General features: G+C 36.7%; 1 protein-coding gene across 6 annotated transcripts in view; it reads right to left on the minus strand.

Moving 5' to 3' along the window:
- The window catches only part of PDE4D (phosphodiesterase 4D), a 764,958-nt gene that overhangs the window by 11,957 nt on the left and 732,716 nt on the right, over positions 1-20,285 (minus strand). For 5 of the 6 annotated variants that reach the window (XM_004608453.2, XM_004608458.3, XM_004608457.2 and 2 more), the window contains 5 exons: positions 5,728-5,821; positions 3,902-4,074; positions 3,272-3,370; positions 2,160-2,324; positions 764-863 (listed from right to left, as the gene is read on the minus strand). In XM_004608453.2, coding sequence (XP_004608510.1) covers positions 764-863; positions 2,160-2,324; positions 3,272-3,370; positions 3,902-4,074; positions 5,728-5,821 — 631 coding nt within the window. Of the gene's footprint in view, positions 1-763; positions 864-2,159; positions 2,325-3,271; positions 3,371-3,901; positions 4,075-5,727; positions 5,822-11,549; positions 11,963-20,285 lie in introns of those variants that run through there. The other variant, XM_004608459.2, reaches the window with a different exon arrangement.

Genomic DNA, 20,285 nt, shown 5'->3' on the forward strand with positions numbered 1-20,285 from the left:
AAGTGCCTTACCTGCTCTACTATCTCTCTGCTTCCCACCTCTTTATTTATTTATCTTTTTTAAATATAGGGACCACAACTGCTCAGGGGCTATCAGGACCAAACCTGGTAGTGCTGACAGGTTTGGAGAAAAGACATATGGTCTTAGGGACTAAACCCAGGGCGAACCCTAGCACATAGGCTGTACTGATTGATTCCTAGCTCAAGCCTCCATTAGCTGGTAAACTATGCTCACTAGAGGATTTGCAAACAGAAATGTTAATTTTTTTTTTTTTATCTTTGTTTATTTATTTATTTATTTTGCTTTTGGGGTCACATCCAGGATGCTCAGGGATTACACCTGACTCTTCACTCAGGAATTGCTCCTGGCAGTGCTTGGAGGACCATATGGGATGCTGGGGATTGAGGGGATTGAACCCAAGTCAGCCATGTGCAAGGCAAATGCTCTACCCACTCTCCTTTCACTCTGGCTCCAAAATTTTTATTAGGTTTTATTACTGTATATTCTATCAAGTTTATATACACAGTTTCCATCATCCACAGTTTAGATATTATGAGGGCTAATATTTATAAAATATAAAGATTTATAAAACATGAAACTGTCAACTCAAACCATTTATTTTCTTTTTTAAATAGAAACTGCTTCACAAACAATTAGCTAATACGGTGAAAATACTCATGGCAAAGTTCTGTGAACATACCAAATTTAAAAGAAAATACACAAAGGAAAATTGATTCTACAAAAATAAATGAATTCCACTTACTTGTATTGATCAGAAACTGATTTGACACACCAGGATGATCTACGTCATGTATTGCACTGGCAAAAATTGCTGCGAGAATTTCTAAATCTGTAAACACAGCCTGCAACAATAGACAACACAGATCACACTGCTATTCTATGAAATTAAGGTGCAAGCAAATGGGAAATTACTTCCTAGAATTTGATGTAAACTACATAAACTATTCAAATTCTATGTCCATACATAATGTTTCAAAAAGGAAGACTTTCAGAAAACTAAGCTACTCATGAACTCTTATAAAGAAAATATTTTTATCTACCTAGAACTCATGACTAAGTCTTTTTCACTGGTTCATTTTTAAAGCAAAATTACAAAGGGATTATATGAAATTCCTTTCTAGAGAAAACAGCTATCTTAAGTGTTAAAGATGCAACTCTTTTCTTTCTCTTAAGCCAATGCTTTTAAAACATCAGAAGAACTGACATTTTGGGAGTTTTGGTTTTGGACCACATCCAGCCTGCTCAGGGGTTACCTGGCTCTGTGCTCAGGAATTACTCCTTTAGGGCACAGGGACCATATGGGATCCTGGGGACTGAACCCAGGTTGGCCATGCAAGGCTAGCATCCTACCCATTGTACTATCACTCCCACCCCAGAACTGACATCTTAAGATAGATAATCTATGAGACTATCCTGTGCTTCTTAAGATTTTTTGGTAAGAATCTGGCTTCTTCCCATGAGATGCCAGGAACGTATACTCCCAACTGTAATAGTCAAAAATGTTTCCACATAGTACCAATGTCCCTGGAGGGTGGGCGGAGGGAGGAAATTGGACAAGGAATCAGTCCCAGTTGAGAACCACTCTTTCAAGTGAGGAAATCAAGTTTTACCAGAAGGGGGGAAAAACATACAACAACAACAAAAAATCTAAGGTATAGAATAAATAAATTAACAAAAGAGCAAAAAAGAATCTTTTCTTCAACAGATTAGGAAAACAAACTATCTTAATATACATCTAATGGAAAAATGTTTAAGACTTGATAAAACTGAAGATATATTTCTAATAGATCTATAAAAAATACGCTGGCTATATTTTGTAAATAATAATCACCCCTTGAACTATGAATGCAAAATTAACCAGACTTAAAAAAAAAAAAAAAGAAAAAACCCAACTAACAAGATGGAATGAACCAGATGTGCTTTATGGGTGGCCTACTCAATCATTTCACAGCAGCAGTTTCATAAACCAATGAATTGTTGAATTTGTGATAAAAATTAGACTCAACTGTTCTTTCGTTACCAACATATTTACAATGACGTCAGTTCCTTTCTGCACTATCCATTCTTTAGTATAAAAGATTAAGAGATCTTTATAAGTAACAAGCTGGTGTTCTTGAAGGTGTGGAAATCCAGTTTACCTCCAGAGCAGGTGTAGACAACAGCACGTGTGTTGACTGGACTACATCTGCAGCGTGGATATTGTTGTGGTAGGCTACATCTGCATGGTAATGGTCTTCCAAGGTCATCAGGTATGTAATTAAAGTGTCTACTGGAATTTTAAATGTTTTTAATAAATCCCGTTCCTGTAAGAAAAAAAATTAATCTACTTCAGGCTTTGTCCTTCTACAGCAAGATTTTTCAGTGTGTGGGGAAAAAAAAAATTCAAACTCAGTGCAACTTATAAAATGGAAAAGAGCACTCTACCAATGTCTACTCAGGGAAATGAAAACTTTGAGAAGATCCAAAGACTTCAGGAAAAGAACAAGTCTAGGTGTTCTCTGGAGTTCAATGGTGCTTTACCCAAAATGTAAGGTGTCAGAAATGAGTCACAACTGTAAAAACTGTTTTGTGTCCTGTGATCAGAAAAGCCATGCAGTGCCATTGGCTCATCTGGAACACAATATACTCTCTAGGGACAGAGCTGCCTGTTCATAGAACATAAGTAAGAAGACTCAATTTCTTATTTGAATCCTAACCTGAAGCTAGAGCAAAAGCAAGTAACAGATGCTTTATAGAGAAGAGAGTAATACAGGAAACAATGATAAAGAAAATACATCCTAAGTTACTCAGCAGGGACCTTATTAAATTTTTAGTTAGCATTTCTTTCCCTATGGGAGGCAGGACCATGTGAATGATTATATAAAGTATTACTTTAATGAAGTCCTTCAATTTTCCTAAATCATGTTTTTCATTTAAAAAAAAAAAAGTTGATTTATTTGCTTTTCACCCACACTTCAACCTTCCAGATTCTCTGATAAAGGGACAAATAAGAAAAAGAAAGTAACCATCTAGATATATAATCATCTAGATAATTTAAAAAAATCTTCTAAATCTCCTGGTAAAGGGGCAAATAAGGGGAAAAATTGAAATTAAAAGATGAGTAGTTAAAAAGATTTAAATACATACACAATAAAGGTTGGTCCCCTGTACCATGTACACAAAATTACATGCAAAATAACACCATACACAGACTAGACATTTTGTCACCAAATTTTTTTTAAAGATAGATAAATAAGGTAAATCAGGTTACCTGGAAAATGGTGTGCATGATAACAGTCAAAGGTCGGTTACCAGATAACTCTGCTATTCTGAAAACATGAAGACCCCATTTGTTCACATCTTCTAGTTCCTGAAGTTAAAAAAAAAAATAGACGTGGCATGAAAGAAAAGTCATTTAAAATTCACCCACTTTTACAAAGACTGTTAGATTTTTAAAGAGGCATTCATTGTAAAAAGTTGAGGTAAACTTTATGTAAATACACTGAATGCACTAAAAACTGAAGGGTACTAGTATTTAAGGTTATGAAAACATATTTTGAAAACATATTTACAGGTGCTGATATCAACTTCAAAGCATTTCTTCAATGATAAAATCTATTCATCCAGAAGATGTAATAGTATTGGCTCTTTAAGGTCAAACAGTATAACACCCAGGCAAAAATAAAGAATGCATACATCAACTGAAGCTATCTGTCTAACTCCACATATTAATAAAGCCGAAATCCAAAAATTTAGAAATGTTTTCACATTTTCAAAAGCAAAATAAACAACCACCAAACAACCCACAAATTACTGAACATGCCCATATATTTAAAAGAATAAGGGGCCATTAAAAGGCACCTCTGACTATTTATGATCACAATCCTTGAAATACTCTCACCTTGGCAAGGACATCTTCTTGTTCTGTTTTAACCCCAAACCTTGGGATGCTTGAATTAGTCAAGCTTGAGCTGTGCATCAACTTCTTCACCCCGCTGATCTGAGACATTGGCCTTTTCTTTTTTTCCTTCTCCTTTTGAGTAGGAGTGGGAATTTCCACTTCATGTTGCTTATCTAAAAAATTAAGAAAATATTTTATAATTACGTATTACTGGTACAAACAGGTCTTAGAAATAATTGTAATTAATTATTTGATTTTTTTAAATTTGGGGGCCACAACCATCTGTGCTCGAGGCTTACTTCTGGCAGGCTCAGGGGAACATGGTGTGCCAGGGATCAAACCCAGGTAAGCCATGTGCAAGACAAATGCCCTACCCACTGTACTATCACTTTGGCCCTTTTTATAAAAATAAATGGTAACATGTAGCACTGGACTTAGTATTTTATTTCTGTAGATACGGAGGCCATACCCTACAGTAGAGTGTATGGGGCTTGAAACCCAGGGCTCAACTGCTGAAGTCACATACCTGCCCCACACACAACTAGTCATATTATAATTGGTCACTATATATTACAGAAAACGCTTAACTAAGACTCCTTTTAGAAAAGTTGAATATTTATGATTTAAAATGACTTAGTATGAGGCCATCCAACACAAAGTTAATGCCTAAAGATCCAGTGGTTACCTCTTCAGCAGTACCCTAAATGAGTGTTTTCCAAGACTTGATAAAACAATAATGCACATTGGTTATTTTCTACAATTCATCAACTCTATTCCTATTTGAGACTCAATGGCTTAAAAACTGTTTTCTTATCTACTAAAAAGTCCACTTTCAAAACATACTTTGAAACAGTAGAAATTTTACACACAAATTATAAAAACATGAATGTGTGAACCTAGCTGTTTACTGAAATGGGATATACTAGGATAGTTTCTGTTATTTTGTATTTTCTTTGCTTGTTGTGGGATGAATGATATGAGATAACAAGGGAGCCGTGAGGATTCTCCATTATCTGGTGAGTAAATATCAGATTCACAATAGCTGTTCTTTTCAAACAAAAGCCATTTCAGTAAAATTACCCATTATTTCAAAGAGTGAGCTCCACAAACTCATCCGGATGTTGTAGAATATGTTCATCAAACGTATACTTAGTGAGCATGCTAATTTGATATTACAAAAATTTCACTTTGAAAGTAAATCCAAATCAAGGCTATGTTCATGTTAATCACTTATTGCAATTTTTTGGAATGTGGGGGTGGCAGTTACATGAGTCTGAGCACAATATACTTTTGTGTTATCGTTAGCAAGTTTCATCTACCAGATTAATCAATCTTCTTAGGGCAGGGACCACGTCTATCTAATGAATCATTCAAAATATAGCATCTATCTATTATGGATCAAATTTGACAAGGATTCGTTGAATGCAGACACAGATTTACCTATACAGCTGGCTGACCCAGGTTTGTTTCCCAGCATCCCATATGGTCCCCTGAGCACCGCCAGGGGTAATTCCTGAGTGCAGAGCCAGGAGTAACCCCTGAGCATCACTGGGTGTGACCCAAAAAGAAAAAAACAATACAAAACAAAAAAAACTGGATACATACAACTTTAACTCAGACAATCCCCAAATCCCAAATAAAATTGAAAGATAAAAAAAGGAATTCTATCATCTTAGATTTGAAGGCTTGGTGGCTCAATATATTAACATGATGAATGAGAACAATAGCTAGTATACCAGTCTACCTCAAAAAATTAACATTTTTTTAAACATGAAATGAATGTTAAAAATGAATGAAACATTTTAAATGCACTTTGCTATTCTTACCTAAGAATGTGTTTGAGATAAATTCTGACACTTGATTTCCAGATCGACTCATTTCAGAGAGATGGGTGAGCTCCCGATTAAGCATCCTTTTAAACTGAAAAACAGAAAGACAGAATTGAATAATTGAAGAGGAACATTTAACTGAGATAATATAAGTATACCTTTAAATATTGAAAATATACATCCCAGGGCTTTTTAATTGCCTCGACAATTCAGTAGCTACTAGTCACCTGTGACAATTAAGCCCTTGAAAAGTATCAGTGCAAATAAGAAACTAAACTTCAAATCTTATTTAATTTTAATTAATTTAAATGTAAATAGTCACATGTGGCTAATAGTTACAACACTGAGTATCAGAGATTGAGACACTCATGGATATTCAAGGAAAAGGAAAATTTAAAAAAAAATTAAGGTACTTTATTAGTGCTAGAAAAGAAAAAAAATTATAGGAAAACAAAAGTGCTGCCAGATTTTAAAATATGACATTTTTCAATCAGTCAATCTGTCATGTGCAGAAACATATCTTTATTTGTATCTATGTCTATACACACACAGACATGCACACGGGGCATAGATTTAATTCATAGTTGTTTTTTTTTTTTAAGTAGTTTTTCAGAAATAGGGAAAAAAAAATATGACTAGTAAAATGTACTATTTCATTAAAAGTTTATTCCAAGCTAGGGCATATAACATTGGTTCTTGGTATCCACATAGTTTACTACATCTCTAAATTATATAAATATAAAGCAGATAAATTTTAAATACCCTACTTCATCTGGGACAATGGAGGAGAAATATTGGTATTTTGGTGGTGGGCATGATAGAACAACACTGAATGCCTATGACCACTGTCACTGTCATCCTGTTGATCATCGATTTGCTTGAGTGGGCACCAGTAACATCTTCATTGTGAGATCTGTTGTTACTGTTTTTGGCAAATCGAATACGCCACGGGTAGCTTGCCAGGCTCTGCTGTGCGGGTGAGATACTCTCAGTAGCTGCCAGGCTCTCTGAGAGGAATCGAACCCAGGTCGGCGTCTTTCAAGGCAAACACCCTACCCGCTGTGCTATCGCTCCAGCCCACAACAACACTGAATACCTGTATCATATATATTAACACTATTTGTCAGCCATGTTACCTCAATAGTACTCTACCTCATTTACTTCACATTTACTGATACTATTGTGACTATCCAAAGAAAGATCAGAATTAAACTACCACCTCCAAACGGCTTTACCAAAATTCAAAATTCTAAAAGATGTAGGGGGGCTCGATAGATAGTACAATAGATCTTGCATTTGGCTGACCTGGGTTTGATTCCCAGCATCCTACATGGTCCCCCAAGTCCCACCAGAAGTGATCATGAATAAGTCCTGAACACCACTGGACTTCTGAAAGACCTCATGTTTTCCCTCCATTTACGGCTTCCTAAGATGTCCTCTTCTGATCCACACACACAATCCAAAAAAGCATAACATTATCTTAGTAATTTCCTTAAACAGATTTTTTTTCTTTACGTAAGTAACTGGTCTTAAACACTTGAAAACAGTCACAAGTGACCCTAGTATTTAGAATTTTGAATTTTATCATAAATTCTCATTTAGTCTGAAGAGTAGTGAGCTTATCATTTTGTAATAGTTGAAATGTAATTTTAATTCAACATTTAGCTTGTGGAAGTCTAAAACTTTTTTCTTCTTTGCATAATTAATACAAAGTGTAATAACAAGATAATTTTACTAGTCCCCTACGTAAGGTATAAAGGGCCTGGAGTAATCGTACAGCAGGTAGGGCACTTGCCTTGCATGCAATCTAACAACCCGTGTTAGATTGCCCAGCACCACATATGGTTCCCTGAGCCTATCAGGATGATTCCTGAGCACTAGAGTCAGGAGCAAGGCAGGAGAAAGCCCTAAGTATCACTGGGTGTAGCCCAAAAACATAAACAAAAAATTTATCAACATAAATACTGAGAAAAAGCAATAAAAGATGGCTGAACAGTTTCCTGCAACCCGCTGCATTATCACCCCACCTCTCCCATATGTACATTTTAGAAATCCATATCATGTACTATATAAAACGAAATGTGTTTGCTTTCCTACTCACCACATCTTGCTATGACCCATATTAGGGAGAAATACAATTTGAGGCCTTTTAAGAATATTCATGAAGACATTCACAACAGAGCTCAAGATATTTTCTGTACACCTTATGTATGGCTTTATTTTCTTAAGTAAAGTTAGATAACTAAATGAGCAAAAGGAAGTGTCTCATATTTAGCCTGACACACAGTAGGTACTCAACGTTACTGAAGCATTTCTATCTCCTATTTCCCTGGGCTCTCTCATGATGATGGCTGGTTTTTATAATTTCAGGACAAACACATAGAGACTTGACGATCATTCCCAAGAAAATTACTTATCTAAAAGTCTATCTCCTCCTCTCAATGCTCAACATTATTTAGGATTTTTTTTTAATATATATATAAAAAATGGTCATGGGCCAGACTGATAGTACAGTGGGCAGGGAGTTTGCTTTGAACATGGCTGCCCCTCGTACTGTCCCCAACATCCCATACGGTCCTCTGAGCATTTCCAGAAGTAATTCCTGAGTGCAGAACCAGGAGTAAGCCCTGAGCATTACTGGGTGTGGACCCCAAACAAACAAACAAAAAAAAAACAACAAAAAGTGGTCACCTTAAAAAAAACAAAAAACAAAAACAGACTCTATTAAGATACAAGGTAATGAAAATCCTTAACAGTTGATGTTTATCCTTAAATAAATAAAAAACTATCTTTGAGACCATCAAAAAGGAGAGAGTGAAATGTTGGAATATATATATTTACTGAAATTAATTCTTTGACCTGAAATTGTCAATGCTATGGATCTAAAAGTTGCTATTAGGAACTGACTATAAAACAAAATCTTTTTTAATAAAAGGAAAAAATGGGCAAAGCTTTTAGTCACTCCAACTCTCCAGAGCCACTGTTATCCATGTACCTCCAATACATTTCTCAACGTATCTAAAAACAATGCAACCTGGGTGGTGGGAGTACAATTCAAAAGGCCACATGGTGATCTAACAGTGACCCAGTTTCTCCACATTCATTAAATTATCAGATGTAAGCTTTCAGATACATGGAATGCAAAGCCTTATGACCAAGCAGAAAAAAGGTCTGACACCTGTGGATAAACTACACAAGTACTACTAGGTATTTTATGTACCTTTGCAGTATATGTTAATGATAGCGATGGTCATATAAAAAAAAAAAAAGCTTATTTTCCTGCCTTCCTAACATTTTTTTAAAAAATTGCTTTAAGATACACCACTTATCTGGAAGAATATAAAATGTGGTTTTCCAGCACTTTGCTTATACGATTTATATATATCTAAGGTCAAAAATGCCAGTGAATGGAATCTTTTGTAACATCTAGTAAGTTATTATTTTTGCATCATTAACATTTTTTTTCCATTCCATTCCTCTGCCTTTGTTCAAAGACTAGCAGTATGGGGTAAAGAAACCCTTCATTACACATCTATCTTTCTACATGGCTTGAGATGTCCAAAGAATGCCAAAATTTTCTTTTGAAATGATGAGGAAAGATAGCATTTCAATAAGCAATCTATGTTGTCCCCAAGGGAAAGGGTGTGGATGATTTCTTAAAGACATCTTCCATAGTCAATTAAGTTATAAGAAAAAATTTTAATAAGTATAATAACCAATGAAAATATTTGGCAATAATTTCAGGTAAAAGTGGTATTCCTCTCATTTTAAAATAATTACTTATCGTTTATTAAGACACAGATTACCATAAGAGATATATATGATTAGAAAAAGTAGTAAGATATATTTTTGTCCAGAGCACTGTCATTTTTCAATGTACAGATTTAAGAAATTTTTACATAGAACCGCCTTTCAAAAGAATTAGTTGCAAAAAGACCAATATGACAAAGCAGTTATATAACTTTTAACATGATTTCAAAAAATTTTCTGATGAGCTTTTTTTTTACTAAATATCCTGAAATAATATACAGATTTTATATTTAAAAGAAAAAAGGGGAGGATTTCAGAGTGGTTTCAAATCCTTTGTTCTCATTATGCATCAGAATAACTTATGTGCAACAATTAAATCATGAAGGGAAGTGGAAAAATAGCTGAGTTAAATACAGTTATTTTGTCTTTTAAAATTGTTTCCAAAATAGATTTAACATTTATGACTGTTTAAGGAAAATTAAATTAAAAATGAAGCAAAATTTAAGTATTGAACTTAACCCCTCTGCTTTCACTTATTACTGGACTTTTTATGTACCTTTGCAGTATATGATAAAGATAATAATGGTCAAACTAAGAAAAAAAAATATTTTTTTCCCTGCTTCCCTAACCTTTTGTTAAAAATTGCTTAGACATGCATTATACACTTGGTAAATATCAGCATTAAAAGATAAAATAAATATTGCAAATAAATACTGCATTAGGTGTCTAATTAACTTCAGAACACATAAGATCAAATATATTTGTATTTGTCCTCCATTAAATGTTCTTATTAATGTTTTTAGTAGTATCCTATTTTTAAAAAAGGATGACTAGTATAAAATGTCCTGTATTTAGATTCTTTGAGATGTTAATCAAAACCATTACACAACATATCAGATTTGCTCTGTCTAAAAGCTGAAAGATGAATGCCAGAAGGACCATAGGATTTCCTTTACCACTCTCTATGGTTCCTTTTAAAAAAATTAAGCCAAGAAATGGTGAGCAAAATTCAAATACCAGCAACATGCATATTTTAAAATCTGGATGTAATAGAAAAAAAAACCGATTTAAAGAAAGATAGGTAATCAACTCTTGGACAACTAAAACTGAAATAAGTTTTCTCAGCATTGAAATAAATCTCACACAAAAAAATTCCAGCATAGAGAAAATTTTCCTTTCAAAATGAAACAAAGAATATGAAAAATATTTTGATCTGAGAATCCTTTAAAAAATGGGGAGGATTCTTTTAAACTATGTATTGTGATTGGCTCAAATATACAGGAATAAACTTCTGTGTCTAAAGCAATGATTCATGTAGGATGTAAAAGATTTTTCTACCTCAGTTTCTATAATGGAGGAAGGCTCATCAGGCTAGCATTAGCAAGAGCCATACCAAAAGCTTACCAAATAGGCAAGCAATCTTATTCAAATTCAGTGCATTCCTTACTCAAGATTAACAAAGCTAGCAGTATCATGGAAGATAAATTTTGTCATTTTACAAGTAGATAATCAACATTTCGTTGTAATCATATAGCACTTGAAAAGCCATGTATGGCCAGTGTTTAATGTCACCTACAGCTGTATATCCAAAAGTGTGTGTGTGAGGGGATGGACATATGAACACGGATAGAGGACACCAACACAACTTTTCATCAGGTTGCAGTACTAAAGGCTTTATAAAGAGCCACAGATCAAGTTTTATGTACTTAAAGTGCCATATACTAGCCATCCCATACACTATTATCAATGATGTGGCACAGCAATTAATTTCCAATGGATTTATTTAATTACCTTGAAATTTAAAAGCACAACTCAAATCTATAATACATGACATGCAGAAAAACCCACATATTTTAATAATAGACACCTATTTTAACATGCAAACTACAACTGATACAAGTTCTACAATCTCCTAAAATCAATCACTAAAAATGCATACAGCTTCTCCAGTGCATATCTAAGGGGGGAAAAGACTGCTTAGAAAGCAAAGCGCCATTACAGTTTATTAAAACTATCAATTATATGTAATCAGAGCAATCAGGAGTTTCCAAAGGCTAAAGAAGTCTTACCTTTATGTAGCCCCAAGACACTGACAGTAAATAGTTTGCTTCAGGCATTTTTGATAGATTATATACAGACAACAAATTCTAAAATTCGTCTATCTTCAAAACCTTGATACTTGCACAATCTCCCAAGCCTCGGAGTGTGTCGGTTTTTAAAGACGTTTTGTAATTAAGTATACATAAGAAAGCCTTGCATTAAAGCCCATCCAGTCGTCTTCCCATTTAATACATGCCATTTGCAAAACTCCAGCATGGAAAATAATTCAACAACTATTCTGAAGAAAGGAAATTCATGTGATAAAGAAATATCTACATATCTAAGGGTCTGCATCTTTCTCTCCCCGAATTCCAGAGCTTAATGAATAATGTATGTCAAGATGCTTAGCTGCAAGAAAGACTTGTTCTGTCAAAAGCTACCAAATAAGGAACTGCGGGGAAGCCAGGAAGAGTGACAAGAACCCCCTCCCACAAAACTCAACTCTGCACCAATCCTATTTTATCCCTGGGCAAGGAACAAGGACTCAGCACAGGCTGCTTTGTGATTGGTTAGTGAACCCCTGGGGAAGAGGTTTTCCTCCTCACCTCTGACAAACGCCATTTAATCAAATATCCCTGCAGCAGGGAAAGATGAATGGGGTTTCCCCCTCACAGTGAAGAATAACGGCACAAAACTTCAAATTTCACAGTGCATTCTGAAATAAGGACTGCCAATTCTAGAAGTCATTTCTATGAATTTGAGTATTGTCTGACTTCTCATCAAAATAAAAAAAACTGCTCTGGAAATGGCAATTAGGCATCAGTTTAATTGCCTCTCTCACATCCAAAACAAGTGGCTTCCCTGGTGACAGGGGCATAACGAAAGTTCTGCCTCCATCCAACACAAAAGCATGGCGTGATGATGAAATACAAGCAATGTCCAGAATTCACAAATGGCACTGATACCTTTCTTCTCATGTGTGGCAAAGCTGGTCTCAGCTCCTTTTGTTTCTATTGTTAGGTACTGCTGAGCTTCACAATCTTTGATATCTTAGAGTGGGGATGATTTGTTATAAATGGGTAGGGGAGATAAAAGGCTTTAGAGTGCACTAGTATGATTAAAGAACAGACAGCACTATATATGGGTCTCAAGATCTCTATCTGAGGTAGAGAGCATCTTTTTGACTGAACAAAGATAAGAAAGGTGTAACACTGGCTCAAGGATCACATATTTGAGCCCAAAGCTAACAAGGTATTTTATCAGGGAGTTAAGTAAGAAATCAAAATCCTCTTAGAAAATAATCTTTTCAAACTGATTTGGGATGCAATGCTTTTAAAGTGACTTTTACACAAGATGTCTTGTTGGATAAAAGAAGGGAGAAATCCTGCTTTTAGTCTCTTTTAGCAAAACCCCATTCTCCCTCATTCTCATGATAAAGTGTGTACTAAACTGCTCTGTGCATCTGAGATGTGCTGTTCTGCTTGTCTGTCCAGTCTTCCTGCATAAAGTTTACCTGTTTTCCCTGAAAACCTTCCTCTATCACTGAGAGAGACTCAGTTGATGTTCTCTGCAGCCAAAAAATTCAGCAGCAATTCACAGCTACTTTGTTCATTTCCTAAACTCTCCTTAATCCTTTACAAAACAATTTAACTCCATGGAAACTGCCTTCAGAATACTAATGCCCTCTTTTTGGGGAAGGTCTTTCATTATTCTTATAATGTCCCTGTAGCATTCAACCCCACTCTCTAAACACCACTTTCTAGCTCTTAAGGCTCCCAAACATCTTTGGTTTTCTCCCCACTTCTCTTTAACCAGACCTATTTTGTCATCTGGCTATCCTCAAATTTGAATCTCCACAAAGACGCACATGTAGACCCACACTCTCCTTGACCCCTTCTAACCTGTGAATACATTATCCCTTCTGAAACTGTCAGTCATTTAAAACCTTTCCAAAAACGGTGCATTCATTTATATATTTTAAGAAGTTCTTATCCTGAACCAGAGAGATAGTACAGGGTTAAGGCCAAGTTTAGTTCAATCCCTGGCACCAGATGGTTGCTTAGCAGAGCCACAAGTGACACCTTAGTACAGAGTCAGTAGCCCCTGAGCACTGCTGGGTCTTGTCCACTATCCTCCCATCACCCCAAGTATTCCTATCCTAACTACTCTGGTTTCAGTGAATGGGCTCTGATTTTTTCCAGTATCTTTCTGGGGAAGAGGAGGCACCTCCCAAGAGGTGCTCAGGAAGTCCAGGGCCCCACCTGCGATGCCAGTTTAGTTCAAGGGCCTGAGGATACAATGCTGGCAATGCTGCTCTGGCCCTGTGGTGTGTGAATGCTTGGGCCACCCCAGTGTGCTAGGGGCTCTCCATGTCCACATCCGGCAGTGGTCAGGGGCCTTTAGAGCTGGATGATGCTCAAGGGACCATGTGATGCTGGGAATTGAATCCAAGTCTAGTAGCATGCCAGAATTCTAGCATGTGTCCTAGTTGCTGTACTCTTCCCCCTCACTTCCCATAGGAGTGCAGTTGGGGCCATAGCTGACAGTGCTCAGGGCTAACTCCTGGCTCTGTGCTCATGGAACCATATGTGGTGCTAGGAATTGAACCAAGGTGGGCTCTGTGCAAGGCAGGCACCTTAACCTGACACTATCCTTTCATCCCCCCAAAGCCTGCCCTATTTCCCTCCCCCTTTCCCCCAGGATCCTAGATGGAAATGCATGATTCTTTCCTACCATTCAATAGATGTTTCATGTGAGTATGCTACTCTCAGGCGTTTTATATAAATCGTGTAACCAAGTCCTTGAATAATTCTGACACGTTTCCTCTATACCACACGGCACCGCTCCTTCACACAACTTTTAAATTAAATTTTAGCTTTTAAAACTGCAGTTTCCTTTTCATTTCTATCCCCAACATCAAAATCCAAAAATTTAAATACTGACAGAAATGAAAAGTACTTTGAAATCATCTCCTCCCACTTCGTCACTTCTCCCTAAGGATCTAGAGAACTATATTTTCCCAAGTTCCCTCCGGCACTAAGAGCACAGATAATCCCTCAGTGCATAATCCTTAGCACATAAATTCAGTATGTCAGAGTCCTTGTCCATGACACTGGTTACATGAGTCTCCAAGGATGCTCACTAACGAGCCACACTCCCCTCTCTAGACCACTATGAGGGTGCCGGTGAAACCAAGGAATGATGTGTGAATGCAGAAGCTGTCCCAAGTAGTTCTGCAGGGACCAGAGAGAAAGCTCAGCTTGCTGAGCACATGCTTCAATGCTGGAGTAAAGCAGCCTGGACACTACACAGGTCCCAGAGCACCCAAGGGCCACTAGGTATGGCTACCTCTCTCTCCTGGCCCTTCTCCCTCCACCAACAAAGTAAAGGACCAAAATACCTGGCCTTGAGAGAGGACTACAGTACCACTACTCTTGACTTAATACTCAATTCATGACCTGAAGTGCCCTCCACTTACAGTCCCCTGAGCATTTCCAGGGCTCACTCTTGAGCAGAGTCAGGAATAGTTTCAGGGGCTGGAGTGATAGCACAATGGGTAGGGCATTTGCCTTGCATGTGGCCGACCCGGGTTCTATTCCCAGCATCCCCTGAGCTCATGGTCCCCTGAGCACCATCAGGGCTAATTCCTGAGTGCAGAGCCAGGAGTGACCCCTGTGCATCATTGAGTGTGACCCCATAAAGAAAAAAAGGAATAGTTTCAAAACACTGCCAGAGGAAGGGGACAGGAGGAGGGAGAAAGGCTACTCTGAAACTTCCTTATGTAAAAAAGCTCTTGCTAGCCTCAAAGAATAGCCTCAGAAACAGTGAGTAGTGTGAGAGGAGGAACAGTGAGTGTGGGGCTTGTCTCCAGCCATGCCCAGCAGCAACCTGACCACCGGCAGACCTGAGAGTGAAGAAAGCATCTCAGTCATCCAGCCAGGTGGGTCTGTACGTGACTCCACCCAGCTATCGCCCATCTGCAACCACAATGGGATCTTAGGGGAAATTAAGCAAAGCCAGCTAGCACAGGAAACAATGGAAAGTAATAAAAGCATTTTAAGTGACTTGTTATGCAGCAATAATCAGAACTATTATTATGAAGATTAAATAAAATGATACATGCAGTTAAAATAACATCTGATACATATTAAGTAAATAGGTAATAACTGATGATTATGATGTCATGCCAATGTTTTTTTAAAAACTCCCAGACTTCTTTTTGACCTATCATATGTTTCCTTTCAACTTTATCACATCAGTTCATGTCTCAGAGCCAGAAACATTTTTTCTTTATGTGTGTGTGTGTGTATGTGGTGGTGGTGGGGGAGGAGGAGGAGGAGCAGAGCGGATTTGGGCCATACTCGATTAATTACTCCAGGCTTACTCCTGGAGTGGTTTCGGGTAACCACATGTGTTATTGAACCAGCAGCAGCTGTGTGCCAGGAAAGCACATACTTATATATGTGCGCTGGCCCCATAGCTATTTTTTAGTTTTCCCCTTTTAATCCCATATTCATCTCCACTGCCAAGATGATTCCTTCAATCCAGTCTCAGTTTGCTACTCCAAAGCTCAGAATAACATCACCTGCCTCATCATGTCCCTGATGTTCTGTGGTCTTACATCTTGTCTGCTATCTCCAAGCCCACTGTCAGTTGCTCCTTAGAACCTTGCTCAGGTGCTGAGAGGAATATAGTACCACCTCTCTGACTTAATACTGAACATACTACCTAAATGTCCTCCTAATTCACCTGCTTTAAGCTGCACTTTCAAAATCAGATTTAAACCATAGAGTTTAAATCTCAAGACCAAATATCCCAACCCTTTCAAAACTCTACCATATGCCTGTTTATATAATATACACCGATCAAAGTTTTCAAGTACCAGATACTGTCTTTACATTAGGGACAGAGGAGTGGGTAAAGCAATAGGTCATGTACAAAAATCTTTATGTACAAACACAGTTTTACTTCCCGGTATCCACTGCTACTTGTGTCAGCTGCATCAGAACTAGTCACATTCTACTGACTTTTATTGAGTAACTACTATGTGTTAGGTCCTCTGACAAATGATTCAACTGTGAATTTTAATCTGTTCAATGAGGGCGATAATGATAATCAACAAAGTACCAAGGAATATTTCCTTATTTCTAGAAAATATGAAAACTACTTCTTATTCTCCTCCTCCCTCCCTTTCTCTTTTTCTACAAATAAGGGGGGAAATTAAGAACAAAACAGTCAAGCACTGTGCCAAGTTCATTTTATTTTTGCCATAATGAGAGTGAAAACTTTATTCCCACTGACACAGTAATGGAATCCTATCAAGAACATCTAGACATACAGAAAAAGAAATATTTGAAGGAATAAGAGACCTAATTCTGATAGTCAAACTTGCCTTCTGCCCATTCTAAGAGAGACATTATGATAAGGTATATAAAGTCAATTATTAAGCAGCTACTATGCACCATGAGCTTTCTATAACTTACTTCTAATCTATGCAACATGCTAGGTAATACAGATCATTCCCATTTTAATATCAAGAAACCAAAACTCAGAAGCAGTCAGTAATTTGCCACATATGTGGAGGTGCTGAGATGCTACTGCAGGACTCTTGGCCTTTGTTGCTTAAATAATAGGAATACTTAGATACTAAGATCAATGCAAACGATACAGTAAATGTTAGGCATTTCTAAATGGTCCCTAAATGGTCCGTTCATCTTTAGTCTGTAAGTCAGCAGAAGAAAAGAAGCAGTGTATTGGTTGCTATGCTCTGGCTGTCTGGTCAGGAGAATCCACCACTGAGTACAGGGAGTTAGGCAGGCACTCTGGCCTCCCCAACCATGGTGATACCTACTGGCAGGTGCTACCTGAGCCCACCTGCAAGGCTGCCTTCTCAGGTGGAACTCAGATTTCCTCATGGGGAAGGCACTATTCTCAAATAGTCGAATGATGTATGGACCATGTAAACAAAAAAGATGGTTTTTGTCCATATTCAGAAACCTTTTTTCATCATTCCTAGTAATTCTTGCTCTCTAGATACTATCACTTTCTAAATTTCATTTTCCCTGTCCTTAACTAAAACTTAATCAATCATTACTATGCTTAAAATATTTTACAGACACTGCTTTAAAGAATTATTCCATTAAGAGTAATATATACATTATGAAACAAATACAGAAAGAAACAATAGTAGTAACTAGGTGGTAGGTTCACTATAAAATTTTCTAAACTAGATCAGAGAGATAATTAAGTGGGCAGGGCTCTGGCTTTGCAAGTGGCTGACCCAAAATAATTCTTGGCACCCCAGTTGGTCCCCTGAAAGTAGCCCAGCACTGCCTGGTGTGGTCCAAATCATGCCCCCTGATTTTTTCTTTCAAATGTTTTACATTTTTAATTCTTCAAAACATTGAAACCTGTTCCTTGGTTGTGACTGTATTTTGAAAATATGTACAGTGAAATAAGTCTATGAAAGAAAATAATAAGGGTGGTGAGATTAAAAAAAAAAAGAATTATTCCATTAACAGGTTTCTCAAAGTTAAAGGATATTCCTTGCAATAACAATGTTTTTGGTGGGACTTATAATCTGAACAATTTTTTGTCACAGTTAATCTGTATTTTACAAAAATAATCTGTATTCACACTTTTCTATTTAGGAGCAAAGTTCTGGAAGTTGTTATTACTCAAGAAGCTAATATGTATAAAGTTGAGCTCTAACATTTAATACAATTCAACTTAACAATAGAAATCTAATCATAAAATATACCTTAAAGAACTGAGAGTAAACTTCAAATATTAAATAAAGTAACTACAGTATATCAGTATCTGTAAAATCTCTTAATGCTCACCCGCTTTAAAATAATTTTAAAAGGCCAGAGAAGTAGAACAGTTTAGGGGCTTGTCTTGCATGATCTTCAGCACCACACAAGGATCTCCACAGCACTTTGAAGGCTGATCCCTGGGGATAGCTGAGTGTGAACCAAATATCCTTCACTCCACAATAACTTTAAAAATACTTTAGAAGCAGATGCTATAGAATTAACTTATTACATATATACATCCTCCAAGTATTTTAATATATATGTGTGATGAAATATTACTATCTCTAGCCCCTAACCTGTATTATAAATGAAAGGCTTTAGAGCCCATACAGATATATGTTTTTAATATGTCGATCTATATAGTATAGGTCTATGTATTGGTTTTAACTGTGCCTTGAGAACCATGTGGTGCCAGAGATTGAAACAAAGCCTCCCGCACTCAAAGCATGTATTCCATAGCTCTTATTTTCCCCAGACTCTCAAATTCATTTTTATAGTGTCAAAAACTACACGTTTTCTGATTAATGCTAATCGTACAAAAAGGACCTTAACTCAATTAAGACACTAAATCTGTTTGTGTTTACTGCCCTCTAGTGATAATAGATCCAAATGTGATTTAAAGAACAGATTAAATCCAAACAGCTAAAATCCTGAAGTCATTACATTCTGGAGCCGAAAGATAGCTTACAAATATTACAGAAGTCTGAGATGAAAAAGATCTCCAACTTGTTCTTCTAAAAGCTACATATATCATGACCTGAAAGAATCATTCTCTAATTAACTTGGTTTGGAACTTTTCAGCAAAAAAAAAAATATATATTATTTAAAATTGGGAACATCTTAACTTTAACACTTATTGAAAAAAGAATTTTTAATGTAAGAAACTTAATTTTTGTTGAAAAGCTTCCGAGGTTGAAATAATATGAAACTTAAGATGATAGCTATATGAGGATTACATTTCTACATAGGCTACTTCCAATAAAATGTAAACACAGTATTCAATATTGTTGATAAAGCTGTAAATGATAAACACAGATGCATGATAAATTTTAAATAGCAGACAGTTTCCTATATTTATAACCAACGAGTAAATGTAGTTAAAATCACCACCACCTCATAATCATCTCTACTAGAGGACTTTGTATTTTATTTGAGTTTGGGGGAGCCTTCAAAGTAGTGCAAAGGCGGGAAGGGGACTTGCTATTCCCCAGTGAAACTCAGCATGGCCAGCAGGTAGGATGGATCAACGCTTGGGTTCAGCAATGTAATGCTGAAGAGGTTCAGAGCAACCGGAGGCCACCAGGGCCATCCAAGTTCAGGAGAGCCATGTGGTGCTGATGCTGGGCACTGAATTCAGGGCCTTCACATGCCATGCTAGGCCTTAGCTCCAGCCCCTTGAGCTCTAGTAAGGATTCTAATTTCATGGAAAAACAGTTAAGGCAATGAAAGTGTGCAGAGACCTCATAGAAACTAAACCTCTATAAAAATAATCTTGTATGACAGGAACTTTCTACTTCCGGAGAAAATTTACTTAAATTGTTCTAATTACACACCTGTTTTTCACACATATGGTTTTAGGGTCACACCTGCTGGTGCTGGAAGCCAGACTCATTCCTGGCTGTACTAGGGGATGCTGTGTGGTGGGGGATCAAACCCTAGGCTTTGTATACAAAAAAGCATATATTGCAGTCATTTGGCATGCATTCAATAGCCATTTTAGTCACCTTAAAATAGTATAATTCCCTGTGTATTTCATAGCATGTTTTGTAAAAAATTTAAACAGAATATTTGTCTTCTAAAACAATAATTAAATAAAAACCAAAATTGTGATGCCACTACATACATGCTAGAATAGCACTGTAGCACTGTCTTCCCATTGTTCATCAATTTGCTCGAGTGGCACCAGTAATGTCTCCATTGTGAGACTTGTTACTGCTTTTAGCATATCGA

This window comes from Sorex araneus, chromosome 1 (assembly GCF_027595985.1).
Source record: "Sorex araneus isolate mSorAra2 chromosome 1, mSorAra2.pri, whole genome shotgun sequence".
Lineage (NCBI taxonomy): Eukaryota > Metazoa > Chordata > Mammalia > Eulipotyphla > Soricidae > Sorex > Sorex araneus.